General features: G+C 36.4%; 1 protein-coding gene across 1 annotated transcript; it reads right to left on the reverse strand.

Annotated features, from left to right (window-relative positions):
* Positions 1-224: 224 nt before the first annotated feature.
* LOC143678779 (olfactory receptor 6K3-like) lies at positions 225-1172 on the reverse strand. Its single transcript, XM_077155715.1, has one exon. It carries the CDS (start codon positions 1170-1172, stop codon positions 225-227), a length of 948 nt encoding a protein of 315 aa, XP_077011830.1.
* Between the last annotated feature and the right edge of the window lie 22190 nt (positions 1173-23362).

A 23362-nucleotide genomic window follows, 5' to 3' on the forward strand; every position in this document is an offset into this window, starting at 1 on the left:
AAGTGGAGAAAATGTTCCATTATAATCTGTGAATGATATCAAGATAGATATGAGAACACTTTATCCTATTGAACAATAGTTCTTAGATAAGCAAGTTGGATGAAGAACTCTCAGCTGACACCATAAAAACAAAACACGCACGGTGATTTTGTAAACTGATTTATTAGTCGCCTAAACCGATGAAGAAAATGAGAATGCTTTGAGCAGATGTGTGTGAACTACATTTAGCGCTCAGAGACATTGAATATCTTTTGAGAACAAAGGATTTTCTTGATGGCACTTTTCATCTCTCTGTTTCTCAGACTGTAGATGATAGGATTGAAAAGGGGGGCAAGGACAGCAAACATCAGAGCAGTCACCTTGTCCAGAAGTGGTGGGAAAGTGACAGAGAAACACAGGTACATGAAGGCCACACTGCCGAAAAACAACAAGAAAACAGTGAGGTGTGCCGCACAAGTGGAGAACGCCTTCTGACGGCTCTCACCTGACGGGATCTTTAGGATCACAGCGATGATTCTTATATAGGAAAGGGCAATGATAGCGACAGAAGTCAGGATGGAAATAGCATGGATCACATCTTCAACCAGAATTATAGACGTATCTGTACAGGCCAAGCTCAGAACAGGTTCAAAATCACAGAAGAGTTGGTGGATTTGGTTGGGGCCACAGAATGGAAGGGTAGAAATCCACACAATCTCTGGCAGTAACATGAGGAAGCCAAAGATGCAAGAGCCAGTGGAGAGTTGGATGCACAGCCGAGGACTCATAATGATGGTGTAGCGGAGTGGGTTGCATATGGCAACATACCTGTCAATGGCCATCACAGTCAGAATGAGGGCTTCAGTGATCCCAAGTGAATGGAAAAAATACATCTGCAGGAGGCAGCCCATGAAGGAAATGGTTTTCTGTTCACTGACCAGATTGGAAAGCATCTTCGGGATGGTCACTGTGGTGTACCAAACCTCCAGGAAAGAGAAGATACTGATGAAGTTGTACATGGGATTGTGAAGGCGTGTATCTAGACGAACAGCAAAGAAGATCATGGAATTTCCAACAATAATGAACACATAAATAAAGAACAATGGAATGAAGAAGAAAAGGCCACCATCCTCATACTGAGGGAAATCAGAGAAATAAAACTCCGTCACCATTGTCTGATTCTCCTGGTCCATATTTTCAGCTGCTTCACTTGCTAGCTGATGAAATCAAACAAAGTATTACTCTAAGAACAAATCGCAATTTCCTTTTGAAGCAGCTCAAGAGCCCAGAGGAGGTGAAATCAAATACACTTTTTGCATTGCTTTGCCAATTATGATGTGGTTCTGTCCAACTTGAAAATACGTTTTAACAATTGTAATACCCTATTTTGTCGATGAGCAAATAAATTTATACTTTGAGTATATATACATATATATGTACATATATACACAAACATTACTGAATAGCAATTTGGCATTTTTTATTGAGAGCCTTAAAATTGTTTAGAACCTTTTTCTATATTACTTAAGGAAATTATTTTAAATACAAAATAAAGTATACACAAAGTTATTCAGTGGAATATTTATTACAATAGCAATTAAAAACAAAATAAGTGGACATTTTTATTATCTTGAGATCATAAAAACTAAATGCAGGTATCAGGTTCCTTTAGTCTGCCTCGTTGTTATGCTAGCTTAGCAATGGTGTAAAAGGAAAAGCCAAATATTGTACTGAATGCAATTTACTTTGAACAAACAGCTTAGACCTGCAAGTTAGTAATAACCTGTACTTTAAAGGTGGCTAGTTAATAGCTGAAGTACAATGATGAAGAAATCACACTTGGGGAACGGTTTGTTATTATTTGACAGACCTTAATCAGCAATCCACATCCAGAGGCAGGTTTAACAAGAGCTTCAAATATCCACATATAATCCGCACTTCAGGGATCGCTGATTAGCATGGAGCAGGGTTTCTCACCTTCAACACCATTGCTACTTTGGACTATATAATTCTTTGTTTTGGGATGTGGGTTTGGGGAGGCTCTCCTGTACACTGTGGAATATTTAACAGCCTCTACCCACCAGATGTCAATAGCATATGCTCTCTCCCCAGGTCATGACAACCAAAAATGTCTCCAGAAGTTGCCAAATGTCCCCTGGAGAGTGAGGGGGAAATTACCTTTAGTTGAGATCCACTCAATGTCATAATGTTGGAAATATGTATATATGAAAAATAAGATGATCAAGACATACATATTGGCTAGAAATATATCTAAACCCTGGTTTGAAGTGATAGAAGGGTATCAGGAGCCAAGCAGCCTGTAAACCTTGGAGGGGTGCCCAGCGCTCTCTCATCCCTGTGTTCCTAGGTTACTTGATCTTGCCAGAAGTTTCACTTTTCTACAAGCCAGAATGTTATCATATCTTGCCTTTGGAAAAACAGTTCATTCATTCTACTAATCAGAGACCCTAAAGGATAGTGAGTTGGAGCTTCTCCGATGAGTTTCCAAGAAAACAGGTGTAGTAATGGTGGTTGTGCCAGCTTGGTAATCAATATGCATATACATGGTAGGATTCTGAGACTTGCTCTCGTCATATAAACCACTTGGCAGTGAGGTCATTGGAGATGAGATCTTTAAAGGTAGGAAGCTGCCAATATCTAACCAAAAAGTTCAAGCAACTGTGACGTACTGATAGAATAGATTAAATGGACAAATAAAATAATTCTGAAAATGGTATACCAGAGGCTTTCCATAAATAGAAAGCCAGCTTGGCATATAGCAACCAAAAGTCCTTTTTAAAATACTGGTTTGTTTTAATGTTTTTTAGATGAGCAAGCCATAATTTGAAACAGAAGAAAAACGAGAAGTAAATATAAGTAAACATTTACCTAGAAAACTGAGATTCACAATAAAAACAGTGATTTATTCACAGATCATTTCTTGCTGAATTACATTTAACTGGACTCACTGTTTCCTAACTTGTCTTGCTCCAATCCATTCAGCTGCCAGAATAATCTTTCTTAAATGCAAAGCTGACAATCTTGTGTCTGAAAATCTTGGAGTAGCTCCCTAGAGCCTTCAAAATAAAATTAAATTCCTAAGCATGACAAATAGTATGAACATACACGACATACTTTAAATCATTTTGACATCCCCAATATCTTTCTGTTTGATTATTCTGAGTCTGCCTTCTGGTCTTACTGATAACACTCCTATAATGTTCTGGGTTCCTTTTCAGAGGCAACAGGGAGATAAGTAGGGAAGCCAGCATTATGCTCTATGGAAGTATTCTTTGGAATCTGAAAACTGAAATTTCGACAAAGCAAACATTGGCATGTCTTTAGGGAACTCAAGTCTTTAGGAAGGAAGAAGATGCAAACAGGAAGGCAATTTGATGCAGACACTAGGGCCCCAAATTATATTTAACAGGACTCGTTCTGTATTTTCTGCAAGAAGCAATATGCCGTAGCTTGTAAACTCAGCTGGTTTGCCTGGATTAGTTGATTCATAAAAGCCTTTCCTGACTCCACTAAACGAAATGCTTGCAAACTGTATTAGAATTAAACCAGAAATCATGGAAGTAAAAAAGAATCATAAGTTTAACAGCCCAGACAAAATTAAATAGATGATTTCTCCCGGCCTTTGCAGCTTCGTGGCCACCTTTTGTCCTAGACCACGGAATCACCAAAACCTCCGCCCCACCCCCAGTCCTGAACTATAGGATCTTTTCCCCTTACCTCAAGTACCAGCACAACCTTCACAAATTTCCTACAGTGTTCCTGTAAGTCAGGCAGAAAGAATTTCTTTGAGAATCTTCTCCAATATATCCGCCTCCTCCAAAAACCAAGAGAGATTTATTCTGTTTCCCCAAGTGTCTTCATTTTCACTGTTCTGCAGCCCAGCAAGTAGGAAGGTTATAGTTACAACCACAACTCTAGGCTTCTCAGGGAATAGCAAAATGGGAAAAAGGCTTTTTTCTGAAGCGTTCTACCCTAGTCCCTATAGGAACCCCATGTGGCTAATTTGGGAAACACTTCTGCCACTCTCCTCTTTCATGAAGTTGCCACGCCTACGGGAAGCTAGGTCTCTAAGTCAGGCCAGAAACCAGATGGAAAAGGACACTCGATTTTCCTTTCTGCCCAAGCAGTAGAGGTATTGCTTACATGAAAAGCGCTTGCTGAGACAGGAGAAGGATAAGGAAGTTCCATGTTGGTATCAAGGTAACAAAATGTGGTTTAGGGGTTTTCTTCACTCTCCATTGAAGCAAATTCAGAGCGGTGCTGCATTGGTACAGCACAACTCTACAGTATGTTACAGAAGATTCTGTCAGAAGCTGCTCAGCACAGCTCAGCAGAACTTCTTCAGGAGGATCCCGGGGATCCCAGGACCATCAGCAGCAGTGGCAGGATTGAGGGCTCCCATGAGATTTCGTGGGCTTCAGTGGTCCCAGCAGCAGACATCCCCAAGGGGATGGAGTCAGGAGAGAATTCGAGGACAAACTTTCCTGCTATCTGTACATATGAGCTAGTCCCTGGAGAGAACAGTGATTCAGAAAAGTTCACAAATAATGAATAAGGAACGCAACCAAAGGAAAGTTTTTCTTTCTTTTTATTACCTTTTATTTTCCCTTTTGAAACTGAAATTGTGACCAAAATTTACCTCCAAGTAGATAAAAACATAGATAAAGTAGTATACAATATGTAGCATTTTTTCTTCTCTCACCAGAAGAGATATAAATAGGCATGCCGTGTTAAATATCTAATGGATATCTAATAGAATATGGAAACAGATATAAAAAGAAAACTGATAAGACATGGATATATATGGTGTAAAAAGGAGTCAGAGTAGAAGTGACCCTATTAACCTTGATTGGTTACATAAAAGATGAAACTTAAAGACAGGCCCTCAATAAGTATTAGATTAATGAATCCATGGTTAAATGAATTAAAAATTGAATGAATGAATAAGCGAATGAATGAATAAATGTTGAGAATATGTTAGTGATCCAAGGACAGATTTATTTGTAGCCATATTCATGTTTACCTCCCTCACTCCAGTTTTACTCTAAGAATCTTCCGATCTGTTTAAGATAAATTCTTTCCCATATGCGCTGAAGCTCTGTGCCTCATCTCACGCAGAAATATTGCTTCTTCAGGTGTCCTGCTTGATCGATTGATGTAGCTATCTATCTATCTATCTATCTATCTATCTATCTATCTATCTATCTATCTAATCTATCCATCTAACTAACTACCCATCCTCAAATGGGTATCATGCTATCATTCTTCTCCCCTTACTTATTTTCTTAAAAGAGTAATTTACCCTTTTATATCCAGATTTGTCTCATTTCATTTCTCATTCACTAAGACCTATTACCCCACTTAAGGAATAGAACATCATCAATAACTTTGAAGTCTACCCTATAGTTCTCCAAAATCCGATTTCTTTCCTCTTATATTGCATTTCCTTCCATCCCCTTCAAAAATCACCATAACCTGAATTTTGTATCTATTATTCTATTAAGCATATGTAAACACAGTAAAAATATTGGGTACGTTTGCTTGTTTGTAACTCTACATAAGTAGAATCATACTTTATGTGTTATTTTACAACTTGTTTGCTCCTCAACATTATTTTTTTGAGAATCATTCATATCATGATGATTCATATTAATCATTCATGCCTAGCTGCATCTTTAAAATAAAATCGCTGACATATCGTATTAATGTGGCACAACTGAATTATCCTTTAGGCATGAACTTTATATAGGTTGTAGGATATTTTCAAGTTCAATTTTATTAGATACTGACCAGTTGCTTTTCAAGGTTTGTATCCCATCAACAGCGTGTAAATTTCTATTGCTACACATTTTCCAACACTTTGTGTGGTCATATTTGTGGCTATTTGGTTGTTGCATAAGTGATATGCTATTGCAATTCTATTTGCAGTGCCCAACTTATCAAAGAGGGTGAACACATTTCCATACATATACATTTTAGCCACTACAAATGTATATCCTCACTTGTTTTTATCTTTGTCTTAATAAACTTGTAGGGGTTCTTTATATACTCTGTATAGAAATTACTATCAGTTGTATATGTTGCAAATTCAGACTCCTAGTACATATCTTGCTTTTTCACTTTCTTTAGAGAACCACTTGGTAAATGGAAATATTCATATAGTTGAATTTATCAATCTGTTTACTTATGGTTTACATTTCTATTGTATTATTTAAAAGAATATTTTTTCCTATTGCAGGTGATGAAAATATCTTCCTAAAGTTTATTCTAAAGTATTAAAAATTTATTTTTCATATTTAAATCCTTAATCCATCCCATAATTCATGATCTGTGTCCATGTCATGAACTTAGAGTCCTGTTTTATTTGATTTTTCTCATGTGGTCAAAGGGTGGTTTTAGCACCATTTATTGAACAATACAACATTTCCCCACCATGCAGGTTCTTTCCATCTTTTCCCCAATGATTTGCTGGGTTTGTTCTATCAGACATCAAAATGTGTATTACATTTGACTTCCACTGGCTTCCTCACTTCCATTGGTGTTTCTATTTTATGCTTGACCTTTGATATATTGTTAGACAGGTCCCACCATTTTGCTATTCTCCTTCAAAATGTCTTGTTCTTATCCCTCACATAAATATCCTCTCTACTCAAAATGGGATTTTATTGAAATTATGATGATTAGATTCATTTATAGAGGATATTTATGTTACCGAAACATTCAATCCCTTACTAGAGCATATCAATCAATTTATTTAGGTGTTCAAAATTTTCCAATAAATTTATGACATACTACATTTAGGTGTAGCACAACTTTTATTCATTTTATTGAATTTCCTTATTTTATTGTTGATATTTCATATGGTATGTTCTATCATATTTTCTATCATCTGTCGCTAGTTTATAGAAATGCAATTGCTTAATATATTGTTTTGTATCCATATACTTGCTAAATTTTCTCTTATAATTTCCTTTTAGGTGTTTTGGAAGTTTCTACAAGAATTTTATATTTTAAAATACTACCAATACCTTTTATTTCTTTACAATATTTATATTATTTGGTTTTTCTTTTTTCTTTCCTGGCAAGATGCTGATGGTTTTAATGGTGAGTATCTATGTCTTGTTTACAATTTTAGAGAGAACACTGTTAATGTGTATCGTTAAGTGTTATTTATAAAGTTTTTAAAATATACAGAGTTTTAGTCTGCCAAAGCTTCCAGAATGCAACACACCAGAGATGGATTGGTTTTTAATAAAAGGGGATTTATTTGGTTAAAAACATATACTTCTTCAGAGGAAAGGCAGTTAACTTTCAACTGAGGTTCTTTCTTACATGGAAAGGCACAGGGTGATCTCTGCTGGCCTTTTTTCCAGGCCTCTGGGTTACAACAGCTTTCCCTGGGGTGATTCCTTCCTGCATCTCCAAAGGCCTGGGCTGAGCTGTGAGTGCTGAGATGAGGTATGGCTGAGCTGCTTGGGCTGTACTATGCTGAGCTCTCTCATTTAAACATCCAGCCAATTAAATCAAACATCATTCATTGCAGCAGGCACACCCCCAACTGCAGATGTAATTTGCAAAAGGTGAGCTTCACAGGCCATTAGCTCATGTCCACAGCAATAGAACTAGGCACTTTCACCTGGCCAAGTTGACACCTGAACCTAACTACCACTAGCTTTTTATTGCAATTTGAAATATATATTTTAATATACCACTCGATTTGTTCGGAATTTTGAATTTTTGCATTCATATTTATATGTGTGCACTGCATACTTTTTAAAAGTAATACACAAGATTTATTTATTTTTCAAATAGAAATGTAGTGATTTCACATTCAAAGAGTATAAGATGTTGCATGTTATCTCTATGTACATCCAGTCTGAATTTGAATTAGTACCCTATGTCCTAAGGCTGATGGATGGTTGGTGAGTTAATGAGTATTTATAAAGATCCACAGCAAGTATGATATCTGATAGAGCATTTGCTTAGTAGTCTTAGGAAAAGAATAAGCACAGTCTCTATTCTTAAGGAGAGAGTGGAACCATGATTCTAAAGTTAGACTTCCAGCAATTTCAAAACTAAAATTTGTCCTATGCTACAGTAGGTAACAGAGCATTTGCATCTGTAATGATCTCAATCAGATACATTCAGTTATTTGAAAACTGTGATAATCCAGAGATACACTTCAGGATTTTTATTTTCCCAGGGAAGGGGGAGCCTCGGGCTCACACCTGCACCTCATTCTGTGCCAGAAGAAGGGAATTCCTCAGCCTCAGCTCCCAAGAGGCATCAAGAAGAGAAGAGCCCTGAGCAGTCCTCTCCATGCTTATGTAAGTAGAGCAGAGACAAATCCTATCAATTGGAAAGGTTGGTTTCTCTCTCAGATTCCAATTCTTGGCCTTGCATTATGTGATTTGAGGCAGGGCATTTCTTGATGTCTCCATATTTCCACCTTAAAATAGAAAAATAATGACTATTCCCTTACCTACCTCAACAAAGATTTTTTAAAGATATAGTCTATTGGAAATATAACTGGACATTTAAGTATTTTTCCTGATTTAAAAATGACATATTTATTGAAAAGAGTACAGAAATTATGGGGGCATTGTTACATAGTATAAGAAAGAAAATAGAATACACCTGTAATTACACTCACACTACAACAATCATTATTTTAAGCATAAAAAACACAAAGAATATTCTCTATATATGGTTTTATATCCCATTTTTAGCAGAAGATAATATAATGAACATTTCCACATATCTTAAAATATCCTTGAAAAACTTACTCTTTAATGGCTGCATAATATTCTATTTTCATGGCAAACCAGGATTTGCTTGTTCATGCCTCCATGGTTAAATACACAGTAGGGACATTTTAAAAATACATGGGGGATGGTGCAACCATGGCTCAGCATGTAGAATTCTTGCCTGCCATGCCAGAGACCCAGGTTCAATTCCCAGTGCCTACCCTGAAAAGAAAAAATACATGGGGAAAATAATCCAAAAAATTTTGGTTGCTATTACTTATAATGATACATTTGGTTATAGCATAGATATAAAGAAGCACAGAAAATGAGATTTTAAAAAATTGCGAGCAATTTTATTTTTAAGGTCAATTCACTTACAAGGGACACAGGAAACATGCAATAATTGCCTCTAACTACATTTACATTCATTTCTGAGGGGTAATTTTATTTTTAATACCCCTTACTGGTTAGCCTTTGGTTTTAGTGTTATTAGTCTTACAGGAAAAAAAAATTCTGCCCCCTTTTTAATTCTATCCTTTTACTCTGTGTTCATAAATAAAATGAAAGGGGTGGGGTTAACAGTAAGAAAACAAACACCTAAATAGGCAAGTTAATATAAGACAGTGAGTGATAAGTCCCCAGAAGATTATAATACAGGATGGTATGATAGAGGAACTGGGGCAGAGTGAGGTTATAGTAGTGCTAAGGTAGTCACGGAGGGCTGCTTGGAGGAGGTGTTCAGTATTGACCTTGAGTCTTTCAACATGGGAATTGTGTGCCTTGTTTTACAAATTCTCTTTTTTAAAGGGTTTTCCACCTCCACCCCCCTTCTTCCTGCCATGGCTGGTATGACTTAGTCTCAATGCCTTCCCACTACTCTTTCTGCTTTGGGCTCCTGGGAAGGATTTTCAGGGACCCCCACAGCATTCCTTTTGGTCTCCTACCTCTTACAAATATACATTCACTCTGTAATTACCTTTCCTTCCAGTATCTCCTTTATAGAAAGATAAGGTTGGGAGTAAGAGTGATTCTTATTTGTTTCAACTATACTTTTAAGTATGGGTAACACTTGCATTTGAATACAAGTAACTCTAGGTATTATTTGGAATTCTGCTCAAGTGGTCTCTCTGTAGAGGAAGACTATCTCATCGCCCACAGCAGCTCCTTCCACTACCCAAAAGACCAGCTCCCCAGAGCAATAGTTCATGGGCTGCTTTAGGAAGTCCAGGGTAAGCTGCAGTCTCCAAGGTGTGAGAGCCTCCCCATCGGCCATGATTTTAAAACCTCTGATGAAAGCACTTGGTATCTGAAGGCACAATTATAAGTTGTCTTTGATGTCCTTGCCTGGAGTAAGTTCAGTAACAATTCTCAATTGTTGGGAACAGTTTTTAGAGTTCATAATTCTTCGCTGCCATTGCTCTTCTCTTAGTTATAGTTGATTTAAGTAATTTTCCCCCTTACATTCAAATAGCATGTGTTGTTTTGTAGGGGCCAAGGGTTTAAACAAGACCTGCAGAATTTGTTGGGAGCAGCTGGCATCAAAGTAGCGGCAAGAAATTGAGGAGATAGTAATTTGCTTAATGGAGAACAGTCTGGGGGAAAGAGAGAAAGTTTGTTTTGTCTTAGCCCCAGGTTCTTTGTGGTCATCTTAAGTAAGCACTCTGTATTCTCACCAGGTGCATGCATACTCTTTGTCATGTGAATCCTGCAGTATATAAGCAGAAACCAATTAAGAATAAAGTTGTCTGATGTCTCTGGTCTGTTATCGCTGAGCTTCAGACCCCCGAACCCATCTTTGTTTGTCTTTTATTCTTTCTTTCATTCTTTCTTTCTCATCATTCCTTAATATCCTTCCAGCTCCGTTTCAAAGGAAGCAACATTGTTTCCACATACCAAGTTCTGTGCAGCCATCTCCTTTTGGGATTTTTGTGACAACCTCATTAGTGCTTCACTCAAGAAAGACTGATGAAGTTCAGGGTTTCTCTCTCAGCTGGAAGGGCACATGGTGACATCTGCTAGCTTTCTCTCTGGGCTTCTTGTTTCATGAAACTCCCCCGAGAGTGTTTTCCTTCTTCATCTGCAAAGGTCTCTAGCTACATGGGCTCTCTAGCAGCTCTTGGTTTTTCTTTCTTATACTATTTCTGCCTAGCTTTGGTATCAAAAATATAGTCTTTTAAAATGATTGAGGGAGTGTTTCCTTTCATTCTAGTTTCTGGAAGAATTCTATGATTATTATTTCCCATTCCTTGAATATTTATTGAGACTCATAAGTTAATTATTTTGGTCTGATGCCTTATTTTCAGGAAGCTTTCTATTTATTTAATGCAAATAGTACTATTCATTTTATATATATATATATTTTTTTTTTTTTTTTCACATGGGCAGGCACCGGGAATCGAACCTGGGTCCTCAGGCTTGGCAGGCAAGCATTCTTACCTGCTGAGCCACCGTGGCCTGCCCAGTACTATTCATTTTTATTTCACATTTAATTAGTTTTAGAAAATTATATTCCAATAATTTATCATTTTATTAATTTTTAAATTTATTGGTATAAAGTTGTTATATATTCTCTTAGTAAACTTTTCATCTTTATTGACACTGTAATTATAGTCTATCTAACAATTTCAATGTTGACTGCTTGTGCTTTCTTTTACTCTGAATCAGTTTTACAACAGTTTTGTTTCATTAGCCTTGCCAAAGAATTTCAACTTATCATTTATTTGATCACTTCAGTTTATATCTTTTTTGTTTTGTTTTGTTCTGAATCTTATTATATACATCCTTCTTTTGGGGGTTTATTTTGCTATTTTCTAACTCCTAATATTGGAAATTTAGCTAGTTACTTTTTTTCGCTTTCTTCTTTTCTGCTTTAATCCTTTAAGGGTATAAATTTATCCCAATGTGCCATTTTACCTTTATCTTATAAGATTTTGGTGTCTAGTATTTTCCAATACCCATTTATAATTTCTTCTTTAAACAATGTGTTGTTTAGAAATATATTTAAACATTTCCAAATATGAGAGAAAGCCCAGAAGCAAGAAGCTGAAAGCAATGAAATCGAGAAAAGAGTAAGAGCAGTAGACACTGTAGAATATGCCCTCAAGACTTCAACATTGCCTTTACTGGAATTTCCAGCTTGTGGCCTGCCTTACAGATCAATCTTGCCAGCTTTGCTATAAAATACTGTAGAAACTTCTGCAAGTTCTAAAACCTTTTGACACCAACTGGAAAGACTGCAGAACTCAAATTCATTTCTCACTCTACCCGGAGTTAGGCAGACGGCACAGGTTAAAGGCAATCCTCTGCAAGGTTGCCCTGCAGGCACCAGTTACAAGTTGAGAGGGGCCCTGGACACCTGAGCTTCTGACCAGCTGGGGGTCCTAACCACTCCATCAGGATTAATTATTTGCTATAATGGTCCACAAAACTGAAAGTGCTATACTTATGTTAATAGTTTTATTATTGTGAAAAAAAATACAATCAAAAAGCCAAAAGAAGAGACACATAGGGAGAGGTCTGGCAGAGTCTCAAATGTAAGCTTCCTGTACAGCTATATGTTTTCTCAATCATGAAGTCTCAGTGGAGCTCCTGGTGTCTCCAATTTGTACCAAATTTATAGGGGGTTTCAATATATAGGCATGATGAGTGGAGTCAGTCATGGGGTTGAACTCAACCTCACACCACTAATCATGTGGCTGGTCTTTCTGATGTGGTCAACGCCTATCCTAGAACTTCAGGTGTGGGTGGGCAAACCTTATGTCATGGTCAGGTTCACGTGTCAACTTGGCCAAGTGGTGGTACCTGTTTGCCTGGTTGGGCAAGGACTGGCCTGTCTGTTGAAATGAGGACATTTCATAGAATCAGATCATGATCATGTCAGCTGCATCTAGAGCTGATTCCATTTGTAATCAGCCAAAGGGGAGTGTCTTCTGCAATGAGTGATGCTTAATCTAATCACTAGAAGCCTTTTAAGGAGGATTCAGAAGAGACAGATGCTATTCCTGCTTGGGCTGGTGAGCCTCTCCTGTGGAGTTCGTCCAGACCCCTCATCGGAATCGTCTGCTTCACAGCTTGCCCTGCGGATTTTGGACTCTGCGTTCCGTGGTCACGTGAGACATTTTTATAAATGTTATATTTGCGAGTGTTCCCTTTTGATTCTGTTTCTCTAGAGAACCCTAATACACCCTGTCATATGGTTAGCATATGAACTATCAAGTGTAGTCTCTGGCTCATCATTGATAGCAAAAGACACTCTCAAGGGAAGTTTCTAAAATGTAGTGTTTACCTCCCATAAACTGGGGACAAAGGCCAGCTACATCAGTGTAATACTGTGAACCTAATCCTTATAAACATCTTTATATATATATTTTTTCTTGTTTTCTTGTTCTGTTTCTCTGGAGAACCCTTATTAATACAGGGAGAAATTGAAAGAGGAAAGCAAAATCATACAAAATGAAAAAGAGAGTACTGATGTAGAAAATGAATTCTAGATAATAAAACTTGAGAGGCTCTGTTTGATAATAGAAGGAGCACTGGTTTTAGAGTCTGTCAGATATTAATGAAATTTCTTACTCCATTGGTAGGTAAACTAAGGGAATATGGGAAAGTTACTCAGTCTTTTTGGACCTCAATATTGTCATCTGTAGCAGTGATGAGAATTCAAAATGAAATTACATTAAAGTATCTAGTACAGACCCAGCAATAGTGAATGCTCAATAACAGGCCAACATTACTGCTATTCCTGAGATGTAGGCCAGGATGATAAGTGAAGAGAACAGAAATGTCAATATTGATTTCTTTTTCTTTCTTTCAAACATCTGTCAATTAATATAGCAATACTTTTAGAAACAGGATTGATTTCAGTGACATTTAACTAAGGCAGCATTTGTTTTATATATTTTTGCTTTGCTTTCTGTTTAAATTTTAAAGTGAGACTCAAGAAAGGAAATGAGAGGAAGATGAGAAAAGGAAAGAGGGCTGATCGATTCCATATCACTAAAACACTAAGTTCCCTAGAAATTAGTGACAAAAATGAAAATAATCTTACTATATCCAATGATAATAAAATATTATAAAATCTATATAATTTTATATGTTAATGTGAATATTAAGGACATTAGTTTGGAAGTTAGTAAGGAAAGAAGGATTCATTATGACAGGTATTTGCAAAGTATTAGATCAAGACATATTCTGGTTTTATATTAGTAAATGCAAAATAATTTACGGGAGTGAACAGTAAAGGGTAAAAGAGACAAATTACAAAATACAGTGTGGAACAGAGATAACGTGATTATCTACCACAAAAAGTGATCTTAAAAGTTTAACGTGCTAAATGCATTTTCATTCGTATGTCACGGTGGTTAATCATTCTTCTCAGGGGTGGTACTGCAGTCACTTTCCTAGAGACAGCACTTCTTAGGTCATGTCAATGCCTGCAAGCAACACCAACAGTACTTGTTGGCTCCTTTTTCACACCGAAGCAATGAATGGAGGGTAAGAGCAAAGCTACTGCGGATAATTGCCAAGATAGAGTCAAGACTCAGAAGCCTACTTTGTGGACTAAATCATCCATCAATGTCAACCTCCCTCCCTATCTGTCTTCTTTCCTTTAAAATTAAACTGAAAAACAATGAGTAACCGAGAGGCAAGAACTTTTTGAATCTTCCCTATTGCGAAAGTTGCTGATAAAATTAAAAGAATATTTGTTTCTTTTCCCTTACTTTCAATGTCATTGAAATTGCTTTAAATGAATCAGTATTGTGATCCTGAAATTTTTGTTCTATATAGCCTTAATTTACTTTCTAATATCATATGTTTCTGTAGAAAGCATAATAAAAGAATCATAAAAGGGCAAAAGAATTTCCAAATGCATGAGATTTTATTTTTATTCCTTTAGTTATTCATCTCTAACTTAGCCCAATGTAGTGAGACAACAAGAACTATATGATAACCAAATTATTTGAAATTTATGGCAATTTTCCTAAAAGTCTAATGGTAAATTTTTGTGAATTTACCATATAGGCTCGGATAGAATGCCTGATGTGTAATTGCTGGGTGTCAAGTTTTATATCGTGCATGAGATAAAACAAATTAATATTAATTTTGTTTTTCTCCTATTTCATATCTTTACTATTTTGAGATAGTTACTTGGAAATAGCTAAAATCCCTACCAGAATGACAGAGTAATATGTTTTTCTTTGTAGTTCTGTTAATTTTCCTTAATATATTGTAAGAATATGTTAAAAAGCACATACAAGTATAGTGTTATGTTTTCCTGATAACGCAAGTTCTTTCTAGAAGTGCTTTTTATGTAATAGTTATTTTTTCTGGTTTTATTGTAGTGACACAGCTCTTTATGTGTCTATGTGCTTAATGTACCTTTTTCTATCTTTTCTCTATTGTCTGTAATTTATTTAGAATACTTAATTATTCAAAAAATGAGTGAAAAATTGGGGACCCTAATCAGAAATACAGTTATCATTATCATCATTTAAAAGACCCAACTGCCCCAAGTTCAGAGGTGGCTAATAGAAGTTCCTTATACCTGTTCAGCATATTAGTGAATTAGCATAAATTATCATTTGATGAAATTAGAAATTATTTTTGTTTGACAACATGAGTAATGCTCAAGAAATGTTGAGTTCACTAAAAAAAATTTTCGATGCCTATGCTGATGTAAGAGTCTAAGTTCTCTAGTTTATTTTTCCCTTCACAACAGTTCTCTAGACCTGAGATTCTATCTAATGATTCATTCAGTATGCTTTAGAGGTTTCTGTTGCCTGCAATGGGATCTGTGACATATCACTAGAGGATATGGCTGTATTCACTTCAAGTGAATCTTTCATGGAAGATGTTTTTCTGAATGTCAAGAAAGATAAAACCTGAGACTTCTCAGGCTATAGCATCGCTTCCATGACTGCTTTTCTGCTTGCTTGATATGTATTTATAGGTGAAGAAGAATTTGGCCTGACACTCACTTTTATTTTAACATACTAACTGGTAGCAGATTAATTAGGGAAGCAGTCTGTTTCTCTCACCTACATCTAGATATTGTAGGCTACTGGCACACCAACCTCCCATTTGATTTTTAGATAGTTCTCTTGAAAAGGATGAATAGCTTGGATTTTTTAAATATGTAAAAAATTCACGCATTTTTAAACCAAAGAATTTAGTATACATATAGTAATTACTAATATAATGGATTCATTGCTATAGTAGATTGAATAGTGACTCCCCAAATGTGTACATATCCTAATTTCTGAACCTATGTGTATGTCACTTTATATGGCAGAAAGGACTTTGCAGATGAAATTACTTATTTTGAGATTGTAAGATTATCTTGGATTACCCAGATGTATCCAAAACAATCACATGGGTCTTTAAAAGGGAAAGAGCAAGGCAGACTAGAAAGATCAGGGAAGGAGATGTGGCACATAGAGGTGAGATATTACACTTCTAGATGTGAAGTTAGAGGAAGGGGCCAATAATCAAGAAATGTGGGTAGCCTCTAGAAATTGGAAAAGGCAAGGAAAAGAATTCTTCCCCAGAGTCTCAAAACAAACACAACCCTGCTGACACCTTGATTTTAGGACTTTTGACTACCAGAATTGTAAGCTAATAAACGATGCTGTTTTATTTCTATGTGTAATCTACCCTAGGAATTTTTATAGCACATTTAACTTGATATGGATTTATTCAATATGTCTATTCTCCTTCTGAAAAAAGACCTATGATTTGATCCGTGTTGCTTCTAACATAGATACACTGCTTCCCCCTTATTTTAACTCCACTTTGATTTTTTAAACATACAAATGAGGTATTGTTTTTACTGTTGATATTGATTTATATTTATCTACAATACCTCTATTTTCTTATGTCATCTATCTTTTGAATTCATCTATCTCAATCCCTATTACCACTCCTTAAATAAGTCAGTATTTATTTTCTGCATGAATTATTAACCTTCTCCCTGCCTCCAAGTCCTCTTTTTGTTGTTGCCAGAGTGATCTTCTGACAATACACAGTTTAAAAAGTATCTCACTCTTTTGTTAAAATTCTTTCTGTGGTTTTTCAGTGCTTTCAGGATGAAGCCCAAGCTTTTAGCAGAGCTTTCAAGGACCTTCTTGATAAAGCCCCTTCGTATATCTTCAGCTACTTCTCTTATCTATTCTGTGACTCTTGTGCCTTGTGTTTATGTGATACCCAACTGCCTGCAATTCTTTGGATATGCCATCTTATCTTTCTGTTCTTTACTTTTTCAACGGCATCTTGTTTCCATTCCTTATTGGCTACCTTGTATTTATTACTCAAGACCTAGTTCAAGTACTACTTATTTCAGGAAATAGCCGCAGACATCCTACTGTTTTCCCTATACCCAGGATTGTGCTATTTCTTTATGCTCTACGCATCTATCTTATAGAACTTGCAACTATAATTATCTGTAATTATCATGATCATTTGTTAACTTGATGGCTCTCCTCTCCTCGCTACTCTATGTATAATTCTGTCTCTTTGCCCTTTCAGTTCAATCTGGTGACATTTCTTGGTTGCCAACTGCGGGCCAGGTTCTACATCGAAGAAACAACAGAAATAAAAGAGAAATAATCCCTGACCACACAAAGCTTACAATATAGCGAAGAAAGCAAATAATGAAGAAGTAAGAGGAAATGTGTTAACATTCGCAAAAGGAGAAGTACCCTTCCTCCTTCCCAAGATCATCCCCTCCACCATTGTTTTTATTTTACACCTTCCAATTTTTTACTTGCCCCATGAATTATCTTCCTGATTGCAATGTCTTTAGTTTGTCTGTAAATTCTGACAAATATCTACTGCATCTTAGAGAACGTTTCTTTCAAACATGCACGTATCTACTGCATCTTAGAGAAAGTAAGCCTTAATTGCATTATTAACTCTTCTTACATTTCATTATCAAACTTCTCCCAAGTGAATAAAGCTATTTCATTTTTAATGATGCTTTTGATTTTTAGTCCACTGCAGGCTATGCAGAAAGAAGCCTTCATAACTAAAATTTCATATAGTTTCTATTTACCAATGATCCCCTAATCACAAAATTTATTTGCCATTTTGTTCAGTTCTCATTTCCCCTGATAGCTAATATTTCTTTCAAAAATAAATCTAAAGTTTCTAGGCACTAAGCACTGGAAATAATAAAATAAGTTTCACCTTTTGGTCATTTTCTTTGTTCTTATGATTATATCTCTTAGTTTCTCTGACATTCCATTATCTTTGTTTTCTATCAGTTCCCTGAACTATGGAGTAAGATAATACGGTAGATCGAGGTCAATTCTAGCTCTCCCACCTACATAGCAACATGACTATGGGAAAGATATGTAAGTCATTTACAGTTTAGTTTCCTCAGCTTTAAAGTGGGGATGATAATGACTGCCTTACAGGAAACTGAAAGGATGAATTAAGAGAAAATATATAAATGCCTTTGTATATTTTGGCACGTACTTAATAAATGGTCATTACTATTTATTATCACCCCCATTTTCTTTCTACCTAACAATTATAATCCTCTGATCTCTTTTATTTTCCCCTCTACTGTTTTCCAAATATCTAATGCATCTTCAGAGCTTCAACTATCATCTCTACTTAAATAATACTTCTATCTGTGTCTCCAGGCTTGCCATCTCTTCTAAATCCCAACTGCTCTTCTTCAGTGGCAATGCACATTTCTACTCAAAGTTCTCCCACATATTCAAAACAACATATCTATAACCCATGTTCTTACAATTGCCTCCCTGCTAGCTTTCACTTTAGCTCATCTTATGTTGGTTGTGTTATCTGGAAAGCTCTCAATCTCAAATCTATGAGGCCCTTTGTACTTTCATGCCCAACATACAGTCAGAGGGTCAAGCCTTGCTGACTCTTCATTCATTTTTCCCTCATCTCTTTTACCCTTAGCTTCTTTGTTACTGTCCTATTTTAGGTCTTTATCCCAGACTGCTGTAGACCAGGTTCTGCCACCTGATAGGTGCTTAAAAAAATACTGGTTAAATGAATTTATACTACTTTTTGCTTCCATAATGTACACATTTGATGTTACACATCCAGATGCAATTTTTTTGACATTAATCTTCTACTCAAAAATTATCGAATGATTTTGTATTACTTGCAAAATTTATTTTTTAAATCCCACTGCCTTATTTAAAAATTAATAAGAATTACAGAGGGGAAATGTGTATGTATATTTTGTGTGGGTGGAAAAAAGGCAGAATTGAAATTCCAACAAAAATAAAAATGCAATGATTCAAAACAGTTTTGTAGGATTGTAGCAACAAGCAGTTTGGTTGCTGGGGTTTAATGTGTAAGGCAGAATAGAGTGGGAAATAAAGCTAGAGGAGGAAGCAAAAGCCAGCTCAGGGAGGCCCTTTATCTCCCCTGCCTTCTTTCTTCTTGGATAAGCCAAGTACTGTTAAATGATACTACATGTTAATTGAAAGATAAAGGCGGGTGTATTCGTTTGAAAGCTGCCAGAATGGGATATACCAGAACTGGTTTTATAAAGGGGAATTTAATAAGTTACAAGTTTGCATTTCTAAGGAAGTGAAAGTGTCCAAATTAAGGCATCAACAAGAGGTTCCCTTCACTCAAGAAAGGTGGACGGATCAGGGACACCTCTGTCAGCTGGGTAGTCACGTGGCTGGCGTCTGCTGGTCCCTTGCTCCTGGGCTCTGTTGCTTTCCATCTCTGTCCATGTGGAGGTTTCTCACTTGCTCTTCCGGTTCCGGGACTGGCTTTCATCTCTTGGCATCCATTGTCTCTCTCTAGATTCGAGCCTGCTTAACTTCTCATTGTGACATCTGCTGGGCTCAAGCATTTCCAAACATCCATGTCTCCAATCTCCACGTGTCCACATCTGTGTCAGCTCCGCTGTGAAGTTTCTGCCAATTCTGAGGCTTCTGTCCTTTCTCTAGGCACTGTCTTTTCTGAGGTTTCTCCAAAATGTTTCCTCTTTTAACAGATTCCAGTAAACTAATCAAGATCTACCGGGAATGGGTGGAGTCACATCTCCATGTAATCAAAGTTATTACCCGCAATTGGGTGTGTCACATCTCCCTGAAGAAAATCTAATCAAAAGATTCCAATCTACAATTGAATCAGTATTAAAGGAAATGGCTGCTCCTATAAGATTGCATCAGAATTACAGCATGGCTTTTCTGGGATACATAATACATTCAAACTGGTACAGTAAAGAATATCTACTTGGGAATAAGCAACAGAAGTATAGCTGAAAGGTGAAATTAGTGTTTAGCTAGATTTGAAATTATATCAAGTTCAATTTCTGCCCCACCATGTATTGTCTATGTGAGCTGATTAAGGCTTTTTGCTCCTCTGAATCTCTCCATCAGCAAAATGGAAAATGACTATTGTCTTGCTTACCTCATAAAAAAAAAGGTTTTTAAAATAAGATTTATTTACAAACACTCCATAGCCACCAATGATACACTCCCTATTCCTTCTTCTCTCCATCCCCTTGTAACCACTAATTTATTTTCTATCTCTGAGAATGTGTTACTTGTAGACATCTCTCATAAGTGACATCATACAATATTTGTCCTTATGTGTCTTGCTTGTTTTATTGCGCGTAATGTGTTCCAGGTTCTGCCATTTTGCAACATGTCTCTGAACTTCATGTTTCTTATGGCCAAATAATAGTCCATTGTGTATATGTACCATATTTTGTTTTTCCATTCATTTGTTAATGGACAGTTAGGATATTTCCATCTTCGGGTTATTGTGAATATTGCTGCTATGAACATTGGTATGCAAGTATCTGAGACCCTGTTTTCACTTTCTTTGGGTATATCCCTAGAAGTGAAATTGCTGGGTCAATAATAATTCTATTTTCAACTTTTTGAGGAACTAAGATACTGCCTTCCACAGTGGCTGCACCACTTTACATCCCCACCAACAATGCATTAGTATTCCAGTTTCTCCACATCCTCTCTAGCACTTGTTATTTTCCTTTTAATATCATTTTTTTTTAATATTAGAGATCTTTGGGGTATGCGGTGGTGTCTAAATGTGGTTTTAATTTGCATTTCCCCTAATGCACAATATGTTAAGCATCTTTTTATATGGTTATTGGCCATTTTCAGGTCTTTCCTGGAGAAATGTCTATTCAACTCTGTCCACTTTTTAAATTGAGTTGTTTGTCTTTTTGGTTGTTGCATTGTAAAAGTTCTTTATATGTTCTGAATACTAAGCCCTTATCTAATATATGGTTTGCAATCATTTTCATCCATTTTATAAGCTATCTTTTCACTTTGATAATTTCCTTTGAAGTAAATAAGTTTTTACTTTTGAAAAATGGAATGTATCTATTTTTCCTTTTGTCACTCATGTATATGGCTATATTATCTGAGAGAATCCATTGCTGAATCCCAAATCATAAATATTTACCACTGTTATCTTCTAACAATTTTAGAGTTTTAACTATTGTATTTAAGTTCTTGATCCATTTAGAGTTAATTTTTTATATGGCATGAGGTAGGGATTTAACATCATTCTTTTGTATGTGCATATCCATTTTTCCCAACACAGTTTGTTGAAGAAACTATTCTTTCCCCATTGCATGTAATTAGTATCCTTATCCAAAAACAATTGGCCATGGTTGTGTGGGTCTATTTTGGGACTTTCAATTCTATTTCATTGGTTTACTCTTCTATCTTTGTGCCAGAAGCACACCGTTGCTTTTTGTTTGTTTTTTAATAGTGAAATATGCCATATGTACAAAGAAGCAATAAATTTCTAAGTCCTTTTTTTTTTTTTTTTTTTTTTTTTTTTGCCTGGGCAGAAACTGAGAATCAAATGCAGGTCCTCGGCATCTAAGTACATTTTTAACAAGTAGTTAAAGAACAGATTTCAATGTATGGTATGGATTATAGTTACACAATTTCTGTTGTTTCGCTCTAGCAGTTCTAAGATACTAGCGACTAAAAAGAAATAACAAAATAATGATTCAGTAGTCATACTCATTTGTTAAATCCTAACTTCTCTGTTGTAACTCCTCCTTTTCCTTTGATCTTTCTCCCAATCTTTATGGATATTTGGGTTATGCCCATTCTAACTTTTTTTCATGGTGAAAAGGGGTATCAACAGTATCAGAAAGGGGGGTGGAACTGGTTGATGTTCTTAGAGATTCTGGCATCTCTGGATCTTAGAACTTATCTGGCCTAGGAACCATATGAAAGTTTTAGATTTCTGAAAAGTAAACTTAGTGCACGCAACTTTTCTAGGATCTCAGATAGAGCCCTGGGTGTTCTTTAGTGTTAACAGGAAGGATGTTGGTTGGGGTTTGGCAACTGTGGCAATTAGCAATATCTTTCTGAAACTTGCCTTAGAGTCATCTCCAGAATAGCCTCTTGACTCTATTTGAACTCTCTTAGCCACTGATACCTGACTTTGTTACATTTCTCTTTCCCCTTTTAGCCAGGAAGGCATTGTCAATCTCAAACAGTACTTAGAAGTCATATCCCACATTGTAAAGGAGACTCTTACCCCTGGATGTCATGCCCCATAGCAAGAGGGTCACGATTTTACTTGCAGAGTGTGGCTTAGAGAGGGAGAGGCCACATCTGAACAACAAAAGAGGTTCTCTGGAAGTAACTTTTTGGCATAATTATAAGTAAGCTTAGCATCTCTCCTACAGAAATAAGTTTCATAAGAGTAAGGCTCAAGATTAGGGTCTTGGCTTATTAACTTGAGAGTCCATAGTTCCATATTTTTTCTCCATTCCATCAGGGGACTTTGCCATACTTTTTAATTCTCTGCCCAGCATATTCTGGGATATATCTGGGTATTACATTAAGCTATACAGAATTAAAAACCCGCATTCCCATCCTGTGCTCCATGAGCAGCATGCTGTTTTGGTGACTATAGCTTTGTGTACAGTTTGAGATTGGGAAGTGTGAGTCCTCCAACTTTTTTCTTTTACCAAAGTATTTTAACTATTGCGGGCAACTTGCATTTCCATTTGAGTTTACAAATTGACCTTTCAATTTCTTATAAATAGTTTTTTATGAGATGAAATGGAATAATGTACATTAAAAAAACTTTTCAAAAAGTGGGCAGGCCATGATGGCTCAGCAGGCAGAGTTCTCGTCTGCCATGCCAGAGATCAGGTTCGATTCCTGGTGCCTGCCCATGAAAAAAAAAACTTTTCAAAAATTTTTATTATATCATTATTGGTATATCAGAAGAGGGAATAGAAAGCATAATGAAGAGCTGAAAGGAAATCAGTGTTTACTATTGTGTACTTCAGAGAAGGATCAGCCTGATTGAAGCCTATTTTGACCCCCACAGCTCTTCCAGGCCCCAATAGCCAACTCTACAATCCCTATGAGAGACAAGTTTGCATAGCCACAGAAAAGATTTTAAGACCGGACCCTGGGGAATGCCAAGTTACTAAATGACACTTTTCCTCTAATCAGTCCCTTAGAGGGAAGAGTGATATGAGACATTTTCCTTTAGACCTTGTATCATCTGTAGAGAAACTCCCAAGAAAGATAATCTCTCCATTCTAGATATTCCCCAAGGAGACATCAGAGACTTCTGTATCTTCAAAGACAGACTCAAGAAGGAGCTGG

The sequence above is a fragment of the Tamandua tetradactyla genome, chromosome 4, assembly GCF_023851605.1.
Source record: "Tamandua tetradactyla isolate mTamTet1 chromosome 4, mTamTet1.pri, whole genome shotgun sequence".
NCBI lineage: Eukaryota > Metazoa > Chordata > Mammalia > Pilosa > Myrmecophagidae > Tamandua > Tamandua tetradactyla.

Bases quoted from the DNA above. Each gene is read 5' to 3' on its own strand.
- LOC143678779 (XM_077155715.1), bottom strand. From the start codon at position 1,172: ATGGACCAGGAGAATCAGACAATGGTGACGGAGTTTTATTTCTCTGAT.